This window comes from Nanorana parkeri, unplaced genomic scaffold, assembly GCF_000935625.1.
Source record: "Nanorana parkeri isolate BGI_ZX_2015 unplaced genomic scaffold, ASM93562v1 scaffold329, whole genome shotgun sequence".
In the NCBI taxonomy this organism is placed as follows: domain Eukaryota; kingdom Metazoa; phylum Chordata; class Amphibia; order Anura; family Dicroglossidae; genus Nanorana; species Nanorana parkeri.
The window spans coordinates 893,209-920,278 of NW_017306597.1; the positions used below are offsets into that span (position 1 = coordinate 893,209).

General features: G+C 46.3%; 1 protein-coding gene across 5 annotated transcripts in view; it reads right to left on the reverse strand.

Moving 5' to 3' along the window:
- Positions 1 to 22,634, reverse strand: part of AGAP1 (ArfGAP with GTPase domain, ankyrin repeat and PH domain 1) — a 382,012-nt gene extending 359,378 nt beyond the window's left edge. For 3 of the 5 annotated variants that reach the window (XM_018558280.1, XM_018558279.1, XM_018558276.1), the window contains exons 1-2: positions 22,155 to 22,388; positions 21,499 to 21,695 (exon numbers count right to left, since the gene is read on the reverse strand). In XM_018558280.1, coding sequence (XP_018413782.1) covers positions 21,499 to 21,661 — 163 coding nt within the window. In that variant the 5' untranslated portion in view covers positions 21,662 to 21,695; positions 22,155 to 22,388. Of the gene's footprint in view, positions 1 to 21,498; positions 21,751 to 22,154; positions 22,389 to 22,509 lie in introns of those variants that run through there. The other 2 variants (XM_018558278.1, XM_018558277.1) reach the window with 2 other exon arrangements.
- Positions 22,635 to 27,070: the final 4,436 nt, after the last annotated feature.

The following is a 27,070-nucleotide window of genomic DNA, read 5'->3' on the forward strand; positions in this document are numbered from 1 at the left end:
CCAAAAGTACGGCGAGCCAAGTGGTCAATGCTCCTGAAAAATTACAGCTAGCCAAGTAGCCAATGCTCCCGAAAAATTACAGCAAGCCTGGTAGCCAATGCTCCTTAAAAATTACTAGAAGATAGATAGTCAATGATTTATTCACCTAGATAGTCAATGATTCTCAAAAATTACAACGAGCCAAGTAGTCGATGCTCCTTAAACATTACAATGAGCCAGGTAGTCAATGCTCCTTAAATATTATAATGAGCCAGGTAGTCAATGCTCCTTAAATATTATAATGAGCCAGGTAGTCAATGCTCATTAAAATTTACAACGAGCCAGGTAGACTATGCTAATTAAAAGCCACAGAGAGCCAGGTAGACAATGCTCAATAAAAACCACAGAGAGCCAGGTAGACCATGCTCAATAAAAGCCAGAGAGCAAGGTAGACCATGGTCAATAAAAACCACAGAGAGCAAGGTAGACAATGCTCCTCAAAAATTACCAGCAAGGACTACACGGTGGAGATTGATAGTTCCGTAAGTGTCTGTTGTCCTACAGACTTCGGGGGACAATTTCTCAGGATTGTAGTAGTGTTGGGCAGCCGGAAAGGCACGTATTCACAGTCCTCTTTTAGAAGTATGCCTTAAATTTGAATAGGGCCACTTTAACGTGAAATTCAACTTCTGAAGAATAAGTATGACAATGAAAGCAATTAAGGTGTATGGCCAGTTAAAATGTTTTATTTAAGTTTTGGATAGAGCGGGAAGGATGTGAAACTCTGTCCGCTGTTTACTGCTATACAGTGAGGGGAAAATCTACAAGAGGAACACAGACAGCAAAAACAGCTGACTGGGGCTGTAGTATTTAAAATAGAAGGAAGGCAATACACCCACCCAGATACTTTTTTTTTTAATCTTGTCCCAAGCGGTCACATGACCACAAAGCCTCCAGTTAGTGCATCTCTCCGAGGAGGAACGATAATGATTCTGAACCCTCAGAGCTGTGACATCATCCACTGGCATCTACAGCTCTGAGGCATTGTCAGACCTGAAAGAAGTTGCACCCACCACCAGCAGTAGATGCACAAAAGAGACACACGAAGGAGCTTTGTGGCCATGTAATTGCTTGGAAAAAAAAGTTTTAAAAAAATGAGGTATTTACTTCGAGATTTATTATAAAAACTTACAGCAGGGAGAACATCAATGACTGATTTAAATCTGTTAGTGTATTGGAACGTCCAATCAGATAATTGTCTGTGTTTTCAAAAGAGTGGCTCCAAATAATCATAATATATTTTACTGAAGGAGTTCTTAAGTCCCAGCATATACTATCCGGTTATAACATCAGCATTGTAATAGGAACACATACTGTAGATGTTTTTGTTAATACAATCAAAGCTTACTAGAAAAAAATCCCTTTTATGTAGTGAGTGCTGCCTTATGTCTGCTCATCACTTTCAACAACTTTCTGGATTGTCTGCCCAGTATGCTTTGAATATCTTTCCCTGCTGGTTAATGTGATGCAATCTCGATTTCTCAAGACTACATATTCCATGATGCACTGCTTCCAGCAAGCAGTGATAATGCTACATAGGTCAGATGTTGAGTTGCAGTTCAGAAGGCAGGCTCTGTGACAGTATTGGCACAAGGAAGTACATCCTGTGGCATCTTCAAAAGTTTACAAACTTCTAGAGCGATATGTCTAGTAGGCGTGGGATAGAGCTGATGGAAATTCAATATTGAAATACATATATTTTTCGACGATACCGAGTACCAAGTACCAGTGCATTGTGCCCAGATTATCAGGAAGTCGGGCGGCGGATCATGACCTGTCGCCCGCCTACCTGATTGCCTGTGAAGCCCGTGTTCTAGCGAAAGAACACCGACTTTGGAGGCTGCCTGGCTCACTGACTAATCAGGAAGCAAGGTGGTGGGTCATGAGGTGCCGTCCGGCTTCCTGATTGGCAGGAAGCCAGGCTGCCTAGCAACAAGTAAAGCTGGCTTCCTAGCCAATCAGGAAGTCGGGCGGCACCTCATGACCCGCCTCCCGCTTCCTGATTGGCTAGGAAGCCGGCTTCACTTGTTTCTAGGCAGCGTGGCTTCCTGACCAATTAGGAAGCCGCAAGTCAGGTCATTACATGCCGCCCAGCTTCCTTATTGGTTAGAAAAGCTAGGCTGCTTAGCAACACGTGAATCTGGCTTCCTAGCAAATCAGGAAACCGGGAGGCGAGTCATACCCCACGGCCCAGCTTCCTGATTGGAAAGGAAGATGGCTCCATGCTCCCTCGGCACTGTGGGTCAGAGGGAGTCCTCCCTCTGAGCGGAAGTTCCGGTATCGGAGCATTTGGATGAGTACTCGCCCAAATACTCAGTATCAGCACCGATACTAGTATTGATGCATCCGTAGATTTTGATAATAGATAGCCTTTAATTGCTCAATGACAATGTTTGAATACTGTAAAAATATTGACTTGTGAGGTCCAAAAACTACAATGCAGCCTTTGTACGACCACCTTGTCCACTAAGGCTCCATTGACACAGAATCCGCTTTAAACATAAATGTGCATTGTTCAGACTGTTGCGGCTTGCAAAATAGTACAAGCGGCTATATAAGCGGCGATATAATTGGCGCAAATGAGCAGAATCCCTGCAGATTCAAAATGTTACCGTTTTCGTCCTGTGCGGTCTTCCACACAGAAAACTGCGTGGGAAACGCAAACGCTATATGTGAATGGAGCCTAATCTTTCCCGAAAAGTTAAGCGTTAAAGTGGATTATTAGCACCTGATCCTCCGATATTTGATTTCTTTCCTTGTTGTTAAGATGAGAGTAAAGGTAAGGAATCCGGCGGATGAGCAGCACAGCCAGCACCAGCCTCACATCGTCTCCCTCTTACCCTGCCAGTGTCGTTGCTAGGTATTCTCAATTACTCGTGTCCTGGAATCACCTTCACTTAAAGCAGAAGCATCACTCACAGATTTAGGAGAAAACTCCAGCAGCTGAAAACACCAATCAATTCCTTCATAGGAAATTGTTCGATAACGAAGATGTAATTAGTGTGGGTGGATTTTCCTTTTGTTTGCTCTCTATGTACGTCAGGCGCAGCGAGAGGAGGCCTGAGGTTTGTGCCAGACGATATTTTCCACAAACTACAGACCTAGAACAGTGAGCCAGGGGATGGAAAGCTGGACTCTGCAGGGATCCCATCACCGTATGCCATTTTAAAAGGGTTATAATGTTTATGTTTGTTATTATACAAATACTAAATAATACAAATAATTATGTTATTATTCTGATTATTATTTACCAATATAATGTTGGCTGATTTTGAAAGCAATTCTGTGCTCAAATGTCAACTGTATTAACGCTGAACTCCAGGCAAACATCTAACTACACAAAATCAACTACATATATAGGAACTTTTACCTGCCGATTTCTGGTCATCTATTTCTGAAGTTTACACAGCTCTGTCACACAGCACAGCCCTGTCCGACATGTGAGGAGGCCTCATTTTTCTCTGCCACAGTTAAGTAACACTTACAGGTCCTGTCCCTTCCCCACCTTGTGATTGGGCAGTAGAAGCAACACACTATTGGAGTTCAACTTTCTGCTATTTCCTCCTATCAGCATATTCATTATTAATACATCTGACTGGCACTGTTCTGCTGTACTGGGATTACCAGATGCCGATACCAGCAAAAGGCGTCCACCAGTTGTCACCCGATGCAGCCGCCGGGTCTCGTCTGCTGGGACGTCATCATGCACACTTCACTGCAAGCGGCCATCTTGGTAAAGGATACTGACAAAGAGAGGAGGGGACGCTCACTTGGCGGGCTAAGATATGCCGCCTGGTCCCCTCCTCTCTTGGTCCATGACCGAGTGCCCAACTTTCCAGAGGGGGGGGGGGGGGGCCCCCAAGAGGTGTCACCCAGGTGCGGGCCGCACTCCACTTGTGACGCCACTGGAAGGCCCACCCACAACCCGGAGCATCGCAGAGAAGAGAGCACCAGCTGACGGACAGCCAGGGAGAAAGTAAAACTGCTTTTTTTATGTTCTGCCTAGACAAAAACAAAACACTTAACCCTTGCAATGCGGGAGAGCATCATTTCAAGGGTAACTTTGGATTTACCTGGAGCTCAGCTTTACAAAAAATTTAATTAAAAAGGGTAATTCCAGTTTCTCACCAAATGCGAGAGCGATACCTAATGAATACCTAATGTGAAGCTGGTGCGTCAGATTTCCTTTAAGTACAGTTATAATTCAAGCTACACACACACAGAGAACAACTGTTCCGAAAAAATACTATATCCAGTCCTCTGATCACACATAACTAATACACTTCTTGGACGATCCCCTAATTTTTGCTGCCAAAGCAGTACTGATCAGTCCTAGGTCTTTATCATTGTCATCAGATGATCACAAGACAGACAGGTCTTCATCCCAGCCAATGGCTTTCCAAGGACACAATGGTCCCCTGTATGTGATGAACATAACTGTCACATGATCAGCAATATACAACAATCTCTAACCTTTACTTTTCAATGTTAAAGGATCATTAAAGCCTCATATGCCCCCGCATGTCCCTGCCGCACACTCCCGTCCGAAGATTCTCGGGCGGCCGCAAAGGCGGGTGCACGTACAGTTCAGATCTTCGGCCGGGAGAAGAGGAGAGACACAGGGGAAGTCAATACAGCACCCGCACAGACTCCGTGGGACAGGAAGAGACAGGAGTCAGCGCTGGATCCGAGACCGGCACCAGCGCTGGAGGGACTCCTGGAAAGAAGAAGATGATTGGATCAAGGAGGCATCATTTAAGCTAAGTCCTCAAAGCAGCATGGGGGGGACTTTTTTACCTTAATGTCACCTTAAGCGATACAAATTAAATTGTTTATAGATACCATAGCACACATTGTGACGTCACTCCAGGATAGTTCTGGAAAAGGGGCACGCTAACAGAAGACGATGGATGCTGCTAAAACAAGCCGAGGTGAACAGTAGCTGACATTTGCAGTTCTGAATAATAGCCTTGGGATAGAAGCTCGAACAAGGCAGGTTCATCTGAATACAGCTTTGGTGCACAGGAAAGGCTTTAACCGTCTCCTGGCACCAGGAGGAGGATGCAGTGTTGTTTAGAAGGAACTCGAAGCTCTATGGTCATCTTCACAGAATAATTTTCAGCTGTCACATATAATCTGTCAGACTCTCTCAGCACTCTGTTGGGTACAGCTGTGAGCAGAAGACTGGAATGGGGACTGGCACACTGTGACCCTGTTCAAATTCCACAATAGAAGGAGCCCTGCAGCCCGTATGTATCACTGGCCGGCTCACTGAAAATATGTGACAGTCTGTCTTACACAAAACTGCAACTCACCCACAATGTTCATGACAGTGAGTACATTACTGATTGAAGAAAGCAAACCTTTATACTGATCTAAACTCTAAGCCCCCATTCACACCTAGGCGTATTGTAATATGCGCGTCTGTCGCGCGACCGTCACGCGGTTTTTTTACCGCGATTCGCGGTAAAAAAGTTGCGCGGCCGTCGCGCGATTACAAAGGCTACTTGGCAGTATCCCAATGGAAAACGCCCTACAAAACGGCCCAAAGTAGTCCCGGGACCTTTTCAGGCGTGGGCCGTTTTGTAGCGCGTTCGGGACGGGCGGAAATACGGCAAGGTGGGAACGAGTCCATTGACTCCAATGCAATTTATATTTTTGAGCGTTTTGTAGAGCGTTCTTCGAGCGTAGAACGCGCTACAAAACGTTCAGGTGTGAACGAGGGGTAACTGGATGATATTTATTTTGCTAAAGCACTGTGTACCATAAACATTTGCCATGTTTGTGTTTCCTAACATACTGTTTTCCGCTATTTTTCATCCTGTTGCGTCTTAACGCTCATGATCCCCTCCAGCATCTTTCATCCCTTTTCTCTCTACATCTACTCATTCCAGCATTGGCTGCACACCATTGCTCTGGACCAGATTCCTGATCATGACAGCGGTGGACCGTGCCTGTGCGCTGTGCGTCCACATGACTGTTCATAGTTTCCAGCAGGTGACACTACGGGAAGACAAATGGGAGACATTTGGCACCCCAAAACGGGAAGTGCCTGGCAACCAGACATTCTAATTCTTCCCCAAGCTATTCAAAACTAAAATGAAACATTTTGGATGGAGTTCTAATTTAAAGAAACCCTGTCCCCGCATTGTTTTTTTTTTAAACTCTCAATTACCAGCTGTTACTGTTGTGCTGATTCTCTAGTTCTCCAATCTATTGCCCCTGAACCCACCTCTTTTCAAGCTTGAGAAGGACCCCATGTCTGCTGCTGGGTGTCACCGTTTTTTGATCCAACGTCCGCAGGCCTAGTAGCTAGTCTTATGGCGCCATTCACAGCGTGAGCTTATGTCTGTCACATGACTGAGCACAGTAAACTGCAACCTGGCAGTCTCGTGAGCGAGCACAGTACTGCTACTGATGGAGATCAGGTGACATAGCCGCTGAGGGGGGAAGCAGCCGGGAGTGAGGAGGATTTGACACTCAAGGAAGTGTTGGAATCCTAATAACTTTTTCATCACCTGTTACTCTGCAAGAAGAATCTCGATTTTAAAAGGGGCAACAGTAAAAAATGCTAATTGCATCATACCGGTGGTGGTCAACTTACTTCATACAGGAGGCCTTAAAGAGGAACTTTACCTCTATCTTCAAAATAACAACAAAGGCACCTTCAGAAATGTTTAGTAATGACAGTCTACAAACACATACTTCTAGATATCTGCCGGCATTTGATTTTTTGCACACCTTATTTTTCTTTTCTTCCTCATTCTTACTAAGGGCAGATTCATATATCTCCCTTTACTTCCTGGAACTCAGGCACATGTGACCAGGACATGTGACCATGCACATCATCTCAGGGGAGGAAAATGCTTTTCCCTGAGATCTCATGAGATTACAGATGAGATTTTCCAGCATCAGCTGATGCAACCTTCCCAGGATTTAATGCTTGGGCACAATTACATCATTTGTGCCAAAGGGGACCAGGAAGTGAAAAAAAAAGGTAATTGTAAGTAAATTAAAGCTAATGAATGTAAGATGACTTCGCATTAGCATGCAGAGCTGTATGCTGATGTGATTTTTAGTCAAAAGGGATAAAGGTTCGCTCCTGAAATCACTATAGGGCTGTGCATAAAATTCAGTAAATGTAATGCTACAGAAAGCTGTACGAGACTGCAGACGTGCCACAGGAGATGGTCAGAGACTGCAGACGTGCAACAGAAGATGGTCAGAGACTACGTACATGATACAGGAGATGGTCAGAGACTGCAAACATGCAACAGGAAATGGTCAGAGGCTGCAGACATGATCAGAGACTGCAGAAATGATACAGGAAATGGTCAGAGACTGTAGAAAGATACAGGAAATGGTCAGAGACTGCAGACATGATACAGGAAATGGTCAGAGACTGCAGGCATGATACAGGAGATGGTCAGAGACTGCAGACATGATACAGGAGATAGTCAGAGACTGCAGACATGATACAGGAGATGGTCAGAGACTGCAGACGTGATACAGGAGATGGTCAGAGACTGCAGACATGATACAGGAAATGGTCAGAGACTGTAGAAAGATACAGGAGATGGTCAGAGACTGCAGACATGATACAGGAGATGGTCATATACTGCAAACATGCAACAGGAAATGGTCAGAGACCACACACACGATACAGGAGATGGCCAGAGACTACAGATGTGCAGTAGAACATGGTCAGGGACTGCAGACATGATTCAGGAGATAGTCAGAGACTGCGCACATACTACAGGAGTTATTGGAGACTCAGGACATGCTTCAGGAGAAAGCCATAGACTGGACATACATTACATGACACTTAAGAGATCATTGCCATCACAGCCTCTATACAAATCATTGTTTCCAACTCAGTCCTCCTTACAGACAACTTAAAAATTATTTTTTTATATTTCAGACAGCAAGATCCATTATCAAAAGCACAGGAAAACTTAAGTTAATAAACTTAGAGTATTTTTCTTTCACTGCCTTGAGAAAGGAAGAAAATGCAGAATACTGCCTGCAGGGGCCGCGAGGGCCATGCAGCAAGTGCCAAAGGGCAGTAGGTTGGGAAGCAGCCCAATATATGCGGGTTTGAAGTGGATTCTAAATGTGGTGACAGGGTCTCTTCTTAACAAAAAGCTGTTCTACTTTGCATATAACATAATATGCAAACAGAGCTAATAAATGAAAGGCAATTGCAGCCACGTTAGTTCCTCATTATCTGGTCAGGGAATATGCCAGAAATGTAAAAAGAAGTCAAATAGAAACCAAGACTCAAAGCAGTATTCACTAATGATCAAGAGTTAACCAACACTAAGCAGAGAAAAACCTGGTCATGTTTAGAGAGCTGCCACGTGTGAGTCCTTTCTCCCCAGAGGGATATATTCCTGGAGGTGTATACACACCCATGTTGTACACACCCCATGCCGGTACTAAACGGCTTACTGGAAATGAGTTAGCCACTCAATCTATTACAAAGCCAAAGCAGGCAGAGGTGTTATATGGAGCAGTCCAGCTCTGATCTGCACACAAATTACACACTGTTTGTCTCTCCAGCTCTCTACTACTTAGTTCAAATCCGTTAATAACTTGTAATCTCTGAATTGTTACAAGAAAGCAGAGTTTTTCCTGATTGTATACAATTATCCATTAGACACATTTGTTAGCAGTTCCAGCATTAAGCTGCAAAATAGAAGCTTACAGGGCAGCAGCTAAACGCACTTCTGTCCTATGGTTTGTGGCATCAGGACCTGACCTGAGCTCAGCCCATTAATCCCGCTGCTCATCCAAATGTGTTCCACAAATCCACAAATGTGTTCATTTTATTAAAGGGGAATTGCTGAGTCAGCTGTCTGTTTGTCAGACCATCTGTACTCATGAAGTTGAGGTTACAGTATTAGGTACATGGTCTTATTTAAACAGGAGAAGAAAAAAAAAAACACTTTGTTAATGGTGAATGAGACTGAACTGAACAGAAAGAAAAGTTTGCAGAACCTGTTTCCACCTTGTGAATCCAGGTGCATCAGTCATCCGTACCGCAGGGAGAAATCTGATACAATTCAAAAAAGGTAGACAGAACTCCAGACTGCTGAAAGGAAACCTGTAAGGTCTTCACAGAGATAAAGGTAAAGCTGGCCATACACTGGGCGTTTTTTCCTAATCAGATCTGTGGGCTGAACAAGGAGAAACACTTTAATTTCCCTTCCCGGGCTATGGTGTTCTGACGCCCGGGACCTGAGGATGTCAGAAAACCTGAACATTGGGATAATCGGATGGAAACGGATGCACTTTACAGAAGCAGAGGTGTAAACTGATGTATAACCACCCACACCCATTCATAAGTATAGGCAGCTGTACACCGCAGCAGTGTATCCTGAGCATAAGCAAGTTACGTTCTACGGCCTCATGTACCCATGTGCATGAGGCCTTAGGAGCCTGTTCACACCAGATGCAGGGCGTTCCGGCCCATTTCTAGCCAGAACACAGTGCCTCACATTGCGGCCGGCTCACTTTTTTGTGGGGCAGGAGGGGGCGTAGTGGGCCATTGAAGTGAATGGCACCGTAGTCATGTCCTCCGGCTGCAATGCGATCGGCCGCACGGGATCGCAAGGCACATTTTGCCTGCGGCCCGGTACGATCAAAATGCTGCAACCACTATTTTGATCGCACCGGACCGCAAGCATAATGCGCCTTGCGATCCCATTGTGGCCGGAGGGCGTGGCTAAGGTGCCATTCACTTTAATAGCTTGCCACGCCCCCTCCTGCCCAACAAAAAAGTGAGCCAGCAGCAATGCGAGGCAGTGCGTTCTGGCTAGAATCGGGCCGGAACGCACTGCATCTGGTGTGAACGGGCCCTAAAAAGAACCTTTTTTTTGGCTACAGTTCTGTTTTATGTCACAGGGGGACATTTACTAATGTCCTCCTGTGACCGAAAGTCAACCTATAGCAGGCTATTCCCTTTTATATGCTAACAGCGCAGAGCCGCGCTGCAGCCAGTAAAGATCCCAACAATATTATTGAAATCCACCCCGCTCTCTGATTGACAGCTGGCTCTGCCTCTCTACAACCAGAGTTAGCTGTGCCCGCCCCCTCCCATGCCTATCCCTGCAATGAGCATTCTAGGAACATAGAGAGGGGAGGGGGAATCCCCGCGGGGAGTGGTGACTGACAGTTATTACTATCTGCAGGGAGAAGCTGTGAGCTGAGTGATCAGCGATTTGTAATCACCCACTTTTCGATCTATAGAGCCAACACGTGACAGCTGCAGTGTCACACGCCAGCTCGTACTATTGGCAAGAGTTTGTTTTTCTCTCCCAATAGTTCTCTTTTAAATGGCTGAATCTATGTAATTATCATCAGCAAATATGATTACTGAATGCTCTCATATTCTAATAAGATCAATGCTCACTGTGCTTCCAAGAATCTGACGTGGCCTCTAAAAAGCACCTCACATGCACCCGACACTCATTGTGGTATGAAACAGAAAAAAGAACTTCACTTTTGTGGAAAAACAATCTCTCCAGACATGTTGTGTACAATGGAAGGATTTATCAAAGTTCATTTCAGATTCTCAGCAGCTTCTGTTCCGAAGATACAGAGACAGGCCACTCCAGTAAGTGCTTCAAACTCTTCTTCTAAATGGACAGGTGTGCTATTATGGTCACTTGATCATTCTCAGGGCTATAAAAGAAGAAGCACCGCATCTTCAGAACCTCTGCCGATGTACAGCTAAAGGCTTAATGCGATACATCTAAAAAGGAAGAGTTCTGGAGTGCCCGGATTTTTTCCTTAAAACAGAACTCTGGACAAAAATGGTCTTAACCCTTGAAGTGGGGCTACCGCCGCACTGCAAGAGTTAGGTGCCCATTTCTGTCTAGGTCCCAAGAAAAAAAAATTAGTCACGCAATCAGCTGCAGCGCTCTAAGGCTGGGCACACACCTTACAACCGTCGCAAGACTTTTGTCTTGCGATGGTTGTAAGGTACTTTAAAAAAACGTACGATCTGCCTATCTTGCATAGGCAGATCGTACTTGCGATGATCGCAAGCCACGCCCCCCCAAGGGGCGGGCTTCCGATGACCGCAATGCCGAAGGGGCAGTGTGCACTTGCGCACACCGGCCCATACGGCTGTTATCGTACGGACATGCCACAAACCCACCGAACGTCGTACGATGCTCGGCGGGTTTTCGAACATGTCCGTAAGTTCAAAGTCGTGCGACCTTACAGTAGTAGAGGTCGCACGGCTTCCACACACCTTACGATAATCGTACGATAGCGGGATTTCCCACGATTATCGTAAGGTGTGTGGGGACCTTAAGGATCCTTAGAACAATCTGATTGGAAGGAGGCATTGTTCAGGTATTTTGACAGCCAGCGGGGCCGGCTAGCAAGATGCTGAAGCTTGGCCCAGTGGGAGATTCCTCCATCCACACAGTTTAGCGTAGATGGAGGAATCTGTTGTACTTTTTCCATCTGGCCATAATAAACCTGCAGATAATCTATAGGAGTATGGGCAGCTTAAGAGTATGAAGACTCTGGATCAGAATGACAGCCAGGAAATTAACATTTTTAGAAAGAGATATGGAAATGCAGCCTACATAATTCCCTGGCACAAGTAACCTTTAAACTTTTACAAATGCTAGCCAGCCGGCCTGCCATGGCAAGCTCCAAATTTAATACTCGGAGTCACGGACACAGAACAAGTATGCAGTTAAAGGAGAACTATGGGGTTAAGGCTTTTCCCCGTAGTTCCTCTTAGGGTAACGGGAGGACACAAACTAGCGTCCTCCCGTCACCCTAAGCTCAGTATACCGCGAGCTACAGCTCGCGGTATACTGAGACGCCGTAGCTGAAGCAGATCCCCACAATTATGTTGCCTGAGTGACAGCTGGCTCTGCCTATCTAGAGGCAGAACCAGCTGTACCCGCCCCCTCCCCCATCCGTTCCACCAGTCAGCGCTGGAGGATTGGAGCAGGGAGGGGGGAATCCAGCCCCTCCCCTGTCACAGCAGAGACAGGATCGAGAAGTAAGCGTGACAGGATCGAGAAGTGAGTGAACGCCGGTATGTGTCCGCTCACTTCCCGATCTACTGAGCCGACCTGTGACAGTCTCATTGTCACAGGTCGGCTAGAACTATGAGGTGAGTGAAAAGCACTCACCTCATAGTTCTCCTTTAAGGACTTTTGACTTCACACTGACTTTCCTGACCTGCATACTTGTAAGAGAATCTGAAAGTACTGAAGAGAGTCAGCATAACAGCCAGGCAATAAATTCCTCATTGACTGCTACACGTTATCACACAGTTTACACATTCACCCAAGCATTGGTTCATAGAAATGCCCAACCTGCACAACATATGTGAAGATTACAAACATAGAATGTACACATGTAGAGCGCAGGAAGCAGATAAGTTACTCCACCAGCAGTGGACACAGAATACACCGTGCAGGCGCTGAGCTAATCGTTCAAGGAAATCTTTGCATGGTCATCAACCCGAGGATTTTAGTCATGACCTCATACAAAAGCAGGTGGAGACTTACAGGTTTCAAAGTTTGTAATCCAATACTGACCGGTAAAAAAATCAGATCAATTTAAAACAGGAAGTATAGGCCAACTAGTCAATGGGGGTTTTTCTAGTTTGTGTCAATAAAGCTGGCTTATGGATTGGACAGAATTCCATATTATTTGTTCCCCCCTTTCTTGCTGCTACTTCTTCCATGCAAGGTAGCAAAATGAACATTTGGCTGGCTGATGGTAAAACAGGGAAAGAGTTTTATTTGCAGCAGTTCTTCTTATGCAACCCTTGCTTTTTAAGATTTGTCTGTGTATGTTCACACAGCATTGTTCAAGTTATTGCTCAGACATTAAAAGAGTCCTGCTACCATTAAGCCTTCAGCACATAAGTATTTAAGGAGCAGCTGTGTATTATATCCCAAAATCAACAGTATATAGAAATGTCTGAATACATAAAGGCAAGATAAAGGATGGAAACGCAAGTCAATCATCTACTGAAGGTTTAAAACTAAAACTCAGAAACAGCACTAATATATATCTATATATACACACACACACACACACACACACACACACACACACACACCCCCAGCGGTGATTAAACACAACCAAAAGAAAGCTCTATGTGTCCCCCAAAAAATTGTATGAAATTCATTTCAGTACAGCGCTGCATGATGGAATAAATGTCAGTCAAAGTACCGCAGCGCTAAATACTGAAAAATGGCCTGGCCAGGAAGGGGGTTTAACACCGCGGTCTACAACTAGTCCATTTAAAATAAAATAACGTTTACTTCAGAATTAAACTGCATGCACAATTTTTGGCAATCGCACTGCACTGGAATGCACCGCATTATGGTACCGTGCGTTCCAGTGTGGGCAATCACCATATGGGTGGAAAGCGCGTTTGGGCTGCTATTGAAATCAATGTCACCGCAGCCACGCCCCTGGCCGCAGTGCGAACACCCGCACCCGAAGGCATGGCACATCAATGCCTGCGTTCCGGTCGGATGCGGTCAGAAAAAATAGTGCATGCAGCTTTTTTTCTGACGGCACCGGAACACAGGCCCTGATGTGCCACGTGTTCGGGTGTGGGAGATCGCACTGCGGCCGTAGCTGCGATACCATTAACTTCAATGCACCGCCACTTCCCCTCCCAACACTGAACGCAGGGAGCCATCCCGGATGCGATCCAGTGCATTCCGGCGCCAAATCAGGCCGGAACGCACTGTTTGTGGTGTGAAATAGCCCTGAGGCTAGGTTCACACCTAGGCAACACTTCACCGCGCAGCAATCGTGCACGATTCCGCGCAGATTGCCGCATGGTCAGGAGTCGCCAAGGTGTGAACCGATCGCGCTGTGGGCACCATTATTTTCTAATGGCATCCTAGGCTGTGCCGGCCGGTTTGTGCGGTTTCCCGCCGCGATTCTGCACGTGCTTCCGAACACTGAAATCAATGGAGCCGCGCGGCAATCGCTGCTGCATTGTGCAGGACCGCGCATCCTGGGTGTCGTGCGGTGTAGTGCAGGTGTGAACCTAGCCTTAGACTGACATGGGGTCCAACAGTTTTAGTTCTTTCCTCTATCACAAGATGGAGGAAAAAAACTGGATGGACACGGATGTCAGAGCATTGACATCTGATCCATACTGCTCCGATCAGCAGGGAATCTGTGCGCACACACACAGATACATACACACATGCATCCACGCTCTTTAACAATGATTGAATATTGAACTACTCCAGGAAGCCCCTTTCATGGCCGTACAGACTAGAGCTGCAGCTAACGATTATTTTCAAAATCGATTAGTTAGCCGATTATTACGTTCGATTAATCGGTTAATCGGATAAACAATTAAATACATTTTTTAAAATGGCTGCAGTGATGGACTACTAGTTTGTTTTGAGATTGTAGTCCATCACAGGAGCCAGCTTTGGAGCGGTGGAAGTAAAAAAAAAAAAGTGTGGTGCGCAATATAGTGAAATGGAAAGTTTAAAATTATACCCCAGAAGAGGTGTGTGTGGTTATTTGCCCATTTTGTCAGGCAGACGCAATGAGATATGGTGACAGTAATTACACAGAGCACTGTGAGAGGGAGTTAACAATACATACACCATAACAGCTGACAAAATAATTCCAGGCCAGGAATATCCCCCGCATACAGATCTGAGGGCATTGGAATGGGGGAAAAAAGAGCCACCACCCCCTGTGACCCCATCATTTCATGTGCTATACATGACTCCATGCAGCCACACACTGTCATAACATTGCTGACTCAGAAGTGCTGCATCCTGATCCCATGTACTGCATTCTGCTGACTTGTATAAAGTCAGGACAATATGTAATATTCTTGGAACAGGAAAAACAACTAGTGTGATATTAGGGTACAAAGGTGGATAAAAATGTTCTATATATAGTTGAAGGGACGCAAGATTTTCCATCATAACTATAATCATTACCACCAAGGCCACATTCCAGGCAAGAGAATAAAAAGGAACAGTCTCCCCAAATCTGATATCTTAGTTTTTATTCTTTGTATAGTTCCTGCATTGTTAAAGCGGACCTCCTGACCTTGGTGGTTAAATGCTCATTTAGGGTCCATTCACACCACGTGTGGTGACCATTTTTTCAATGACAATCACCACGAGTGCACATAAGAAAAGACTGTTTTTATGTGCCCTCTTCATGACACAACACTGTCTGAAGGAAGGTCGCGATGTGGAGAAAAGCAATACAGTTATGCTGCATTTCTCCACACTGCACAGCACATCATGTCAGCACTGGTCACCGCAACGCAGGTAGCGACCACCAATGAATGCAATGCCACTTTGAGATTTCAATAAAGTTTTTTAGTTTTTTTTAAAAAAGGTAAACAGTAACAACAGACATAAACAGGCCCCACACATATTTGAATCCGTTAGCAGTGGCATCACAAGGTGGGTGCGCCATTGGAGGGGTGACACCAAAATGACTGACAGCCATTTTGGTGTCACCCCCCTCTAAAAAGTCGGGCACTCGGTCATGGACCTAGAGCCGAGTGTCAGGAGAGAGGAGGGGACCCGACGGCATACCTCATCCCACCGGGTGAACGTCCCCTCCTTTCTCTGCCGGCAACCATCACCAAGATGGCCGCCGGCAGGCGTCAATAAGATGACCGTGCATGCGTGACACCGGGTGACACCCGGCCTCAGGACGCCCCTGTCCGTTAGAAAGATTTATCCTCACTTCCTGCCCTGATGACAACGGTTCCACCAAACAGGGGTTCTAGCCCGCCATAAGCTGGGTACACAGGGTTCGAATTTCGGCCAGTTCCTGATGAAATTCATACCATGGGTGCCGTTGTCGGTTCCCTTCCACCTGGCTTCTCTTAATCAGCTGATCAAAGAAGCTGGTTGGAAAATTCTCAGCCAAACGGAGCTAGCAGCCAATCAGCTGCTAGCTCAGTTCGGGAATTCTGACAGTGTGGACAGCAGGGGATTTGTCCATCAACATTCATAAGCGTCGATGAAGGAATCTATTCAATTTTATTTTTTGTTGAACCTGCGGGTTGAACAAAAAAAAAACCAGAACCTTATACCATGTGAACCAGCTTTACTCTAGCAAATGAACAAATTTTCATTTCTGTGCTGCAGTTGGACAGTTTCCCCACTTCCTGTCTGGTAAAATGTCAGCAAGACAGGAAGTAAGGGAAAATCTCTCTAATGGAACCCTGGATAGCCGTAAGGAATTCTAGTCCACTCTTCTGCAAACTAGAAAAGAGTTCTTGGCTTCACATACACTTTAGTAGCATATTAAGGCCCATGGTCTACAAGCAGGAATGGGATAAATCCAGCAGAGTGGATCCTTCATCAGTCTCACCAATGTGTTTTATAAATGTACACATGAGAAATATAGGGGATATAGTAAGGTCCCAGACCAGTGAAATGGTATTATTTACCAGGTCAGGTCCCTGTGATCCAGGTAGAAGGGCAGCAGATGACACGCCTCATATGTTAAAGGACAAGTCTCTGGTTTCACACCTCATCCGGGGCTCAGATTTACAGAGCACAGGCCACGTCTCCAGTACGGTAACCAAGTCTGATGTGGTAATGAATTAAATATTATATCAGGCCCTGGTTACCTGTCAGGTCTCACCACCAGTGACAGCACACCTTGTATGCCTGAATGTCAGCACAGGCAATGTGAAGGCCAGGCTCCCAGATCTTATCTGTAATACATTTACAACCAGCAAAAATGGTTAATTAAGAGGGTGATTAACCCCTGTGCGAACTGTCACTTCAGCACCGCAGACAGGATCAAACACAGAACTTTAGCCCTCATTCACAACGGAGCGTTTTGTATCTGGAAGCGCAAAGCTCCGAAATGCTCAACAACCAAAATCCCATGCTTTCAAATGGTGCCTGTTCACATATGAGAGCTCAGGCACCTATAGCTCAATGCCTGAAGCTCAAAAAGGTATATCAACTACTTTTAAAGCAGAATGGAATGTTTTTGACTCCATAGACCAGGGGTAGGGAACCTTCGGCCCTCCAGATGTGGTGCAACTACAAATCCCATTAAACCTTGCAAGACTGAAAGCCACAGCCATGACTTCCAGGAGCATATGCATGAGGGAATTTGTAGTTTCACCACAGCAGGAGGGCCAGAGTGTGCCTACTCCTCCCATAAACCTTAATCAAAGCGCCTGAAAATGTGTGTTTTTCAAGGCCGAACAACCATCTACTCCTCCCAGTACAGAGGTTGACAAATTAATATGGAACTCAGGAACCAGCAGGAATTTTTTTAGGAGCAAGCTACATTGACAACTAGAAAAAAAACTCTTAAAGGAGAACTCACTTACCTCATAGTTCTAGCCGACCTGTGACAATGAGACTGTCACAGGTCGGCTCAGTAGATCGGGAGGTGAGCGAACACATACCGGCGTTCGCTCACCTCTCGATCCTGTCACGGCTCTCTGCCGTGACAGGGGAGGGGCTGGATTCCCCCCTCCCCGCTCCGATCCGCCAGCGCTGACTGGCGGAACGGACGGGGGAGGGGGCGGGTACAGCTGGCTCTGCCTCTAGATAGGCAGAGCCAGCTGTCAGTCACGCAGCTGGGCGGATACCCGACACAATTGTCGGGATCCGCTTCAGCTGCGGCGTCTCAGTATACCGCGAGCTACAGCTCGCGGTATACTAAGCCTAGAGTGACGGGAGGACGCTAGTTTGGGTCCTCCTGTTACCCTAAGGAGAACTATGGGGAAAAGCCTTAACCCCATAGTTCTCCTTTAAGGCCTCATACATACGGCATTCGAAGCTGCGTCTGGGGATTCTTGCAGCAGGAATCCCAGGTGGGTTTGTACAGATGTGGCTGTGGATGAGGAGAGATTCTTGTCCCTGGACGCAATCTGTCTGCGCCGCAGGAATCACCTGACACAGCTTGGAACGTCGTGTGCATGAGGCCTAAATGTTAGGTGCCAGCTGTAATTTTTAAGGAGCATTGGCTATCTGGCTCCTGGGATTCGTCCAGCCCTGTCCTACCTAGCTTTCCATTGGCTGAAACAAAAGTGCTAAAAGGATTTTATAAAAACATGCAAAAAAAAAACACTTCAAAACAGCCTGTAAATGCTCGCACTGAGGTGTAAATGCAGCCTAATTAACATGGGAACAAACCGCGAATATGGCTGGCTCCTAGACCGGTCCATTCAGCCTGTCTCCTCCTCCACTCCAGCAATGAAATGTCCCTCGGCATCCTCATGTCCAACACACTGTGTAGGACATGACGACTTAAGGGACCTTAGACTGCTGGAGCAGAGGGGGTAGCGAGGCTGAAGAGACTAGTCTAGGAGCAAGCCGGGATCGCGGTTTGGGTGAGTATGTCTCTGTTATTTTAGCTCTCTAGACAAAATGAGCACTTAACCCTTAAATGCGTGGGTAGCCCAACTGCAAGGATTAAGATTTTACTTGCCTGGACTCCTTCTTTAATCCCTTCAAAACCATTAGAGCTATTGTTAGAATTGAAGATTTCACAGCAATGGTTATTGATGCTCCTGTGGACACCCACAGATGGGCAGATCTCCTAGAAATTGTAAAATCAGAGCTTGGCCTGCTTTTCAAACTACCCCAGTGCACCCAAGCCCCACCCCCCCCTCCCCCCTCCACCATGACCCGCATTTTCATCCCCCAAAAATCTTTAAAGCAAAGGAGGCCATCAGTTGATTTCAGAAATGCTCCAGATTTTATATTGCACCTGAATTTTCTCAACCGTTAATTTTACCATCTGCACAATTCAATTATAAAAACCCGCTGATAATATCACCAGCAAAAACTGGGTAATGGTCCGTCATGCATTCTCCTGCGTTTTCCAACAAAGCCAAAATGCACAAACATAAAAATATCCAATGTTTCCAATAGGATCTTTTCCCACCATTAAGTGGCCTTTGTAAAAAGCCCATAAGGCTGCATAGTTGGTACATCGCCCTGTGCTTTGCCTTTGAAGTCATGTGAATGGGGTCATTCAAACACGCAAGGCGACACATCAGAGAATACTCGGCAGGATAGGCCATACATCAGATAAACACGTTACTACCACTTGCAGCATGCAAACCCAGGCATCATTTAAATCCATCTCTATGCCACCTTCCAGAAGTGATCAGGTAAAGAATAAAAGTTGCAGAGGTGCAGCGGCTGATAAGAGAACATGTATATCATGAAGCGGATATTGATGGATATCACCTCTTCCTTCCTCTCGGTCACCTGTTGTTACAAAGCAGTCGCCACACTGAATATAGAATACACACACACATCTATATCATCCGTTACCTGTCAAAGAAGAAAGTCAGTATAAACACATCCAAATGACTCCATTGCTTTAGCGGAGGCCGCAGAGTTACAAGTTCAATGACGCACAAGTCCCAAACATGCACATAGCTACTTTCAATGAATGTGCAGCACATGCTTCTTGTTCTGTATGGTAAAATGGCTGGAATGATCGAGGCCTGACCACAGCCATTGTGGTATGGTGTCATTTGCACACATCACTGCTAGCAATAAACTGTATTGTCAATATTACTCAGTATAAATACTGCTTCTCCCAGGGACACGGAGTCACCTGGCAAGGTAGGCAGGATCAAACACTGGAAGGTGTCACTGCAGCACAGCAATGAGAATGTGTTTAAAGAACCTCTTGCAAGGCCTGACCATAGCTATTATGGTATGGTGGCATTTGTACACATCATCACTGCTAGCAATATATTGTATTGTCAATGATACTCAGTATAAATACTGTTTCCTCCAGGTAGACGGGGTCACCGGGCAAGGTAAGCGAGATCAACCACTGGAGGGTGGCAATGCAGCACAACAATGAGAATGTGTTTAAAGCACATCTAGCAAGGCCCGATCATTATGGTATGGTGGCATTTTCATATATCATCACTGCTAACAATATACTGTACTGTCAATATTACTCAGTGTAAATACTGCTTCCTTCAGGAAGACGGAGTCACCTAGCAAGGTAGGCAGGATCAAACACTGGAAGGTGTCACTGCAGCACAGCAATAAGAAAGACCATAGCCATTGTAGTATGGTGGCATTTTCAAATATCATCATCACTTCTAGCAATATACTGTATTGTCAATATTACTTGGTATAAATACCGCTTCCTCCAGGGACACGGAGTCACCTGGCAAGGTAGGCAGGATCAAACACTGGAAGGTGTCACTGCAGCACAGCAATGAGAATGTGTTTCAAGCACATTTAGCAAGGCCTAACCATAGCTATGGTAGTATGGTGGCATTTTCATATATCATCACTGCTAGCAATATACTGTACTGTCAATATTACTCAGTATAAATACTGCTTCCTCCAGGAAGACGGAGTCACCCGGCAAGGTAGGCAGGATCAAACACTGGAAGGTGTCACTGCAGCACAGCAATTACAATGACTATAGCCATTGTGGTATGACGGCATTTTCAAATATCATCATCACTGCTAGCAATATACTGTACTGTCAATATTACTCAGTATTCCCCCAGGGACACGGAGTCACCTGGCAAGGTAGGCAGGATCAAACACTAGAAGGTGTCACTGCAGCACAGCAATGAGAATGTGTTTCGAGCACATCTAACAAGGCCTGACCATAGCCATTGTGGTATGGATGGCATTTTCACATATGACAAATGCTCATTAGTTCCTTTGTGATCTACATACACAGCTAGATTATAACCCATTCATTTAAAAGACGAAATAGAAGTGCCATGCTAACAATGACCTCTGTAATATTCCTAATATATGCGTGACCATGCCCAGAATAATGTGAGTTTACAGCAAATATTTACAGCAATCTGCATTCCTCTGCTGGCAGTGCAGCATACAAAGCATTGTTCGCACACTTACTACTTTTTATGGAATTGTTCTTCTAACAATGACTTGATGGGGATGTCTTTTTGAGAAAACCCAGGGGATGCAAGCATATTTCTTACCCTCCCTATACACACACAACGGCCCAAAGCAAGAATGGGAAGAGAAGCATGTCAACGAAGAGATTTTATTACTGCAGAACGAGTAAAGTGAGGCAGCTTCAGCGGAGGGGTTAAATAGAAACGCTTGGGGCATCACTGCTAGCAATATACTGTATTGTCAATATTACTCAGTATAAATACTGCTTCCTCCAGGGAGACGGGGTCACCTGGCAAGGTAAGCGGGGTCAAACACTGGAAGGTGTCACTGCAGCACAACCAGGAGAATGTGTTTAAAGCACATCTAGCAGTCATGGAGTTAAAAACCAGCAAGAGACATCTGCAATGACAACCCATATATTACACACAATATCAAAAGACATCAAATTGATTGGAAAAACAATTGCATGCGCGTGGTTGATCTAGAACAATACAGATTACGCCGAAATAAGGTTTCCATATGAGCCAAGATAGCAGGGCAGACAAAGCACCATGAAGTTCCCTCTTACCTTCTATGGCTATGACATGTTCTCGGATCTGGTTCTGTAGCGCAGGTTCCTCGAGACGCTCCAAGAGTTCATATATAGAGTAGATATTGGGGTGCACGGACTCAAAGCGCTGGATTTCAGCCCGGATGGCCCCTGAGTTGGCCAGCTGCTGCTGGTAGTTCATCTTTTCAGGCTGTGGAGGGCCTCACATATCCAGCCTGGGGGTGCAATGTAATATAGGTGGGACAAATATAAGGTGCAAAGGTCCAGGGGGTGCAAAGTACTAACGGAGGAGGACAATAAAAATCCCAGCTCATAGGCAAAAGGTTAGCCTACTGCAGAAATTAGGCAGGGGAGGGGGGGATCATACCTAATACCATATAAGAGAGAGGTAATATCACAAAATCACAGAATAGCATTAAGAATAAAAGTGATCAGAAAGTGACAATGGGATAAGTTTGCCTATAAGTAGGGAGTTCGTTACTAAAGATGGGAGCTACCAAAATGGTTCTATTTCCCTTCCCGGGGTACATGCTGTATACACTATGCAGGGGGTCAAATCAGAGGTGGGATGGAGCTGCCATGGCAGAAATCCAACTGCTTATTGTGAGTCAAATAAGTGCTAAGTAACTGTCAGGTCATGGAAGTCATGCACATGGGGGAGGGGGGACAATTACCTGATAGGAAGGCAGAGGAGAAGATGAGGATCACAATATTTGGACTGCTACTGCAAATTGACAATATAATGGGGCAGAGAGAGAGAGAGAAGGCTTGTGAATGAAAGGAATGGGAGCTCTCAGCACACTGAGCACAGGGGGTCCATGAATATGTATGGGGGAGATGACCTGATGGAGGGCATCTGATGGGGAGCACGGGACATCACAGGGGAAGGGGGGTGCATGCAGAGAGCACACAGACTGCTGAATACACGGCTGATCGGGGTGTAGGGGAAGTGCTGGAGAACACAGGGACAATCTGATGGAAGGGTCGGTGTACTGGGGGAGGCGGCAACGGCAGCTTCGGTCTCCGGACCTCTCCCGAGCTGTCAGTATCCTCCGGCAGTGTGAGCTCTGTGTGTGGCCGAGCCTCCGATACCGATTCCCGGCTATTCCCTGCAAGACGGAGCCCTGATCCTACTGTGTTTTCCTCTCTTCCTCCGAGAGTCTCTTCTCTCCTCCTCCTCTCTGCCTCTCCTTCCTGTCTCCTCCTCCCCCCTCCTGCATCACACGCTTCCCTCCGAGGGGTCCTGCACCACGGACACCCGGGATCACTGACACCCTGCACCACGGACACCCGGGTTCACTGACACCCTGCACCACGGACACCCGGGATAACTGACACCCTGCACCACGGACACCCGGGATCACTGACACCCGGAATCACGGACACCCGGGATCACTGACACCCTGCACCACGGACACCCGGGATTACTAACACCCGGCAACACGGATCACTAACACCTGGCACCACGGACATCCGGGATCACTAACACCGGGGCACCACGGATACCCGAGATTACTGACACCCGGCACCACGGACACCGGAGATCAGACACCCAATGACACCCGGGTTCAGTGCTGCCCAGTGACACCCAATAACACTCTGTAATAGTGCCACCTGATGGCACCGGGGTTCAGTGCTGCCCCCTGACACTGGGGATCGATGAAACCCAGCATCATTACTGCCCACTGAAGCCCGGGGTCATTGACATGTGGGATTAGTGAGCCAGTAAGTGGCACTGGGTCCTTTTCCTATGCCATGTCTCTATGCGGGGACATGGATGCACTCTATTGGTTACTAGGACCCAGGGGCCACTAGCATTCTAACAACCAACAACATGGGGAGGACAAACGCCTCACACCCAACATAAATTACTCCAAAATAACATTGATCTTATTTATGGCCAATTTCCTTATCTCTAAAACTGCAGTATTTCTTTATTCATTGCAACATAATATAAATGTCACTATTAAAGGAGAACTATGGGGCTAGAGATTTTCCCCATAGTTCTCCTAAGGGTAACGGGAGGACACAAACTAGCGTCCTCCCGTCACACAAAGCTCAGTATACCGCGAGCTACAGCTAGCGGTATACTGAGACGCCGCAGCTGGGACGGATCCCAACATTACTGTCGAGATCCACCCAGCTGCGTGAGTGACAGCTGGCTCTGACTATCTAGTCAGCGCTGGAGGATCAGACAGGGGAGGAGGGGAATCCCTGCAGGGAGCCGTGAGTGACAGTCACGGCTCTCTGCAGGGACAGGATCGAGAAGTGAGCGAGCGACGGTATGTGTTCGCTCACTTCCCGAGCTATTGAGCCGACCTGTGACAGTTTCATTGTCACAGGTCGGCTAGAACTATGAGACTGAGTGATTTCACTCGCCTCATAGTTCTCCTTTAAGAACACCCGAATTTGCTGCATGTGTCAGTAATAGCATTAGAACTGTCACAACGCTATTCTGAATGCGGCCCAGGACCTTCTTAGACAGCATTAAAGAAGAACTATGAGGTGAGTTCTTTCCACTCATCCTCATAGTTTTAGCCGACCTATGACAATGAGACTGTCACAGGTCGGCTCAGTAGATCGGGAAGTGAGCGAACACATACCGGCGTTCGCTCACTTCTCGACCCTGTCACGGCTCTATGCCGTGACAGGGGAGGGGCTGGATTCCCCCCTCCCCGCCCCGATCCGCCACCACTGACTGGCGGAACGGACGGGGGAGGGTACAGCTGGCTCTGCCTCTAGATAGGCAGAGCCAGCTGTCACTCACGCAGCTGGGCGGATCCAGGCATAATTGTCTGGATCCGCTTCAGATGCGGCGTCTCAGTACACCGCGAGCTGTGGCTCGCGGTATACTGCGGCGTCTCAGTATACCACTAGCTGTAGCTCGCTGTATACTGAGCTTAGGGTGACGGGAGGACGCTAGTTTGTGTCCTCCCGTTACCCTAAGGAGAACTATGGGGAAAAACACTGACCCCATAGTTCTCCTTTAATGCCAGCAAAGTGTTGCAAATGCTATATTGAATCACCGCCATTCTATGGAAAATGTGTCCATTAAGGTTACATCTCCTGCTCAGGGATCTCTCTTTCTCTATGTATAGTTCTATAGAAATGCGGATTATTTGTTCATGTAATATTGTATTTTCCTAGAACATAGACATAAGATAACACCCTCCTGATGCGGTCATATTTGGCTGACTATGGGGCAAATGTGCACACTGCCAACAAAAGCTCACGTGGGAAAATTTCAATCAGACAGATTAGAAAATGATTTTGTTGGTGCCATTCATGTCTAAGCATGCTTCCCGTGCTTACTCCGTAGGCCTAATACAAACGGTTAAATCAGTAATAACCTCTTAAACGTTTTTCAACAATTAATCCAGATGAAACAAATATACATTGCCCAGCAAAGTATTTCTTTACATTTTTGCCGAAAAAACTTACAATCATCATGTTTCCATACAGCTGGCTCCAACTCTCTCAGCTCGGTTTCGCTGAACTTCCTGTCCAGTACAAGATCACAAGGGACAGAGTAGTCTCCAGCAACTGGAAGAAAGAGCAGGGATGGAGAGAATGGTTTGTCTTGCTGTGTGTGTGTTTAAGGAGACACATACAGCTTACTAACACACACACACGTGTGGCTCCATAGGACCCTACAAGGTAGAGAAGCCACCCTAAAACATGAAATGGGGACCAGCTGATTCTGCAGGAAACTTTTAGACATCAAGGAGCAGCATCCATTGTAAGTGATGTAATCAGCATTTGAAATAGCTTAAAAAAACTTTTGGACTTTAATATCACATGATGTGACCATTTGCGTTTAGGGGTGCACTGGAAAGCATGAGGGAGGTGGGATTGTACCTACATGTGTAACTGCCCTCTAGTGTGTATTGTCAGATTCACCCTTTCCTATCTAGGATGTTTTAGGACTGTGCGGCCCATACCAACAGTCTGCCAATCCGGAGATCTTGCAGCACTGGAGATCTCTCTTCATTACAATGGTTTAGGTCTCCTGTAGAACAAAAAAAGTGACAGCTGACAATCTGCTGACATCTACTGCATGCACCATCATTCACTAAAATGGAGATTATTTTCAGAAAAAAAGAGAAGGCTGAGTAAACAGACCTCAAATCACCTATATGTGTCAGTGTGTGTATGTATATATATATATTACTGTTATTGCCATGGTTACAGTCATCGTCTAGTGAATTATCCTGAGAAGCCATATGCTGCCTGATATGATGACCACACATGGCCTGAGAAATTTACAGATTCAAGCAAATTAGGTCTTGCAGACGTTATAGAGAAATATAGCAATCATTGTCCTGACAGAAATTTTCCAGCACACTGCTAACCCGCCACAAATCCCTACAGAACACAGGTCCAAAACCTTTAGCAAACTTAATGTCATTCAGTTAGGGTTCCCATCCACTTTAATCTCACCGTACATGTTACAATCTAACTATACAATCTTTAGATCCATCAACAACTATGTAGTGCAAGGGTCTGCTGGACTGGATACAGACTGATGGGATAGGTTAAGTAGCTCCTTATATCGGAGAGTTTTGGTAAATATAACGTTTAGGCCTCATTCACACGAGAAACGGCCAGCCCGTACAGATCCGTGCTGCGTGCACAGCCGTATCGGGCAGCTCCCAGGAAAGACAGGTGCTATGTGTGATTAGTACGAAGCAGCCTGTCCGTCTCTATGGGAGTACGCCGCCCTACGCTCACCCGACCTGCACGTATGTACGGGTGTGGGTGTCCCTGCTCGGACGCAGACAGGATCCATCCTGTCAGAGTACAAGTACGGACACCCTCACGGAGGTGCAGGTCGGGTGACCGCAGGGGGGCGTACGGCCGCGTACTCCCATAGAGAAGGACAGGCTGCTGCATATAATCACACGCAGCACGTGTCCTTCCTGGGAGCTGCCCGATATGGCCGTGCACGCCGCACGGATCTGTACCGGCCGGCTGTTACCTGTGTGAATGAGTCCTTAGTGTACAAGAAAAAAACAATGTGCAGTCAGATTGTAATGTGTAAGGTGAACTTTAGGGCTCATGCATACAAGTGGCTGGCTGGCCTTGTACAATGTATATCCCAGCAATTTTCCTCCCGCCAGGGAGACACGGGTCTACATACAGCCTCCCATAGAAGTCAATGGCTGTATGCAGATATATGCCAGTATTTGTGTACAGGCATAAATCCCTTTTACATCTGATCACACACGCAGCCGATTGCAAGAATTGACATATACTCAAGTGCTGCCATTGACTTCTATGGGAGGCTTTGCACAGCACATGTGGCTCCCTGGTAGAAGGAAATGCACCTGAATTCACATTGTATGGGCTCAGTCCATGTGCATGAGCCCTTAAAGAGGGACTCTGTTACCCTCAAAAAAAAAAAAACAATCGAACCTGCAGTATCCTGCAAGAGAATAGTTGTTTTAGCCTACTTCTATCTGCTCCAGCACTGCAGCCTCCACCAGTATCTTAGACATTATAGACTCCCAGGAGTGTCACATGCCTGAATGCCCCTGCCACGTGGTATTTCCCCCAACATCTACATCAATGCAGGTGACAGAGGGGTCAG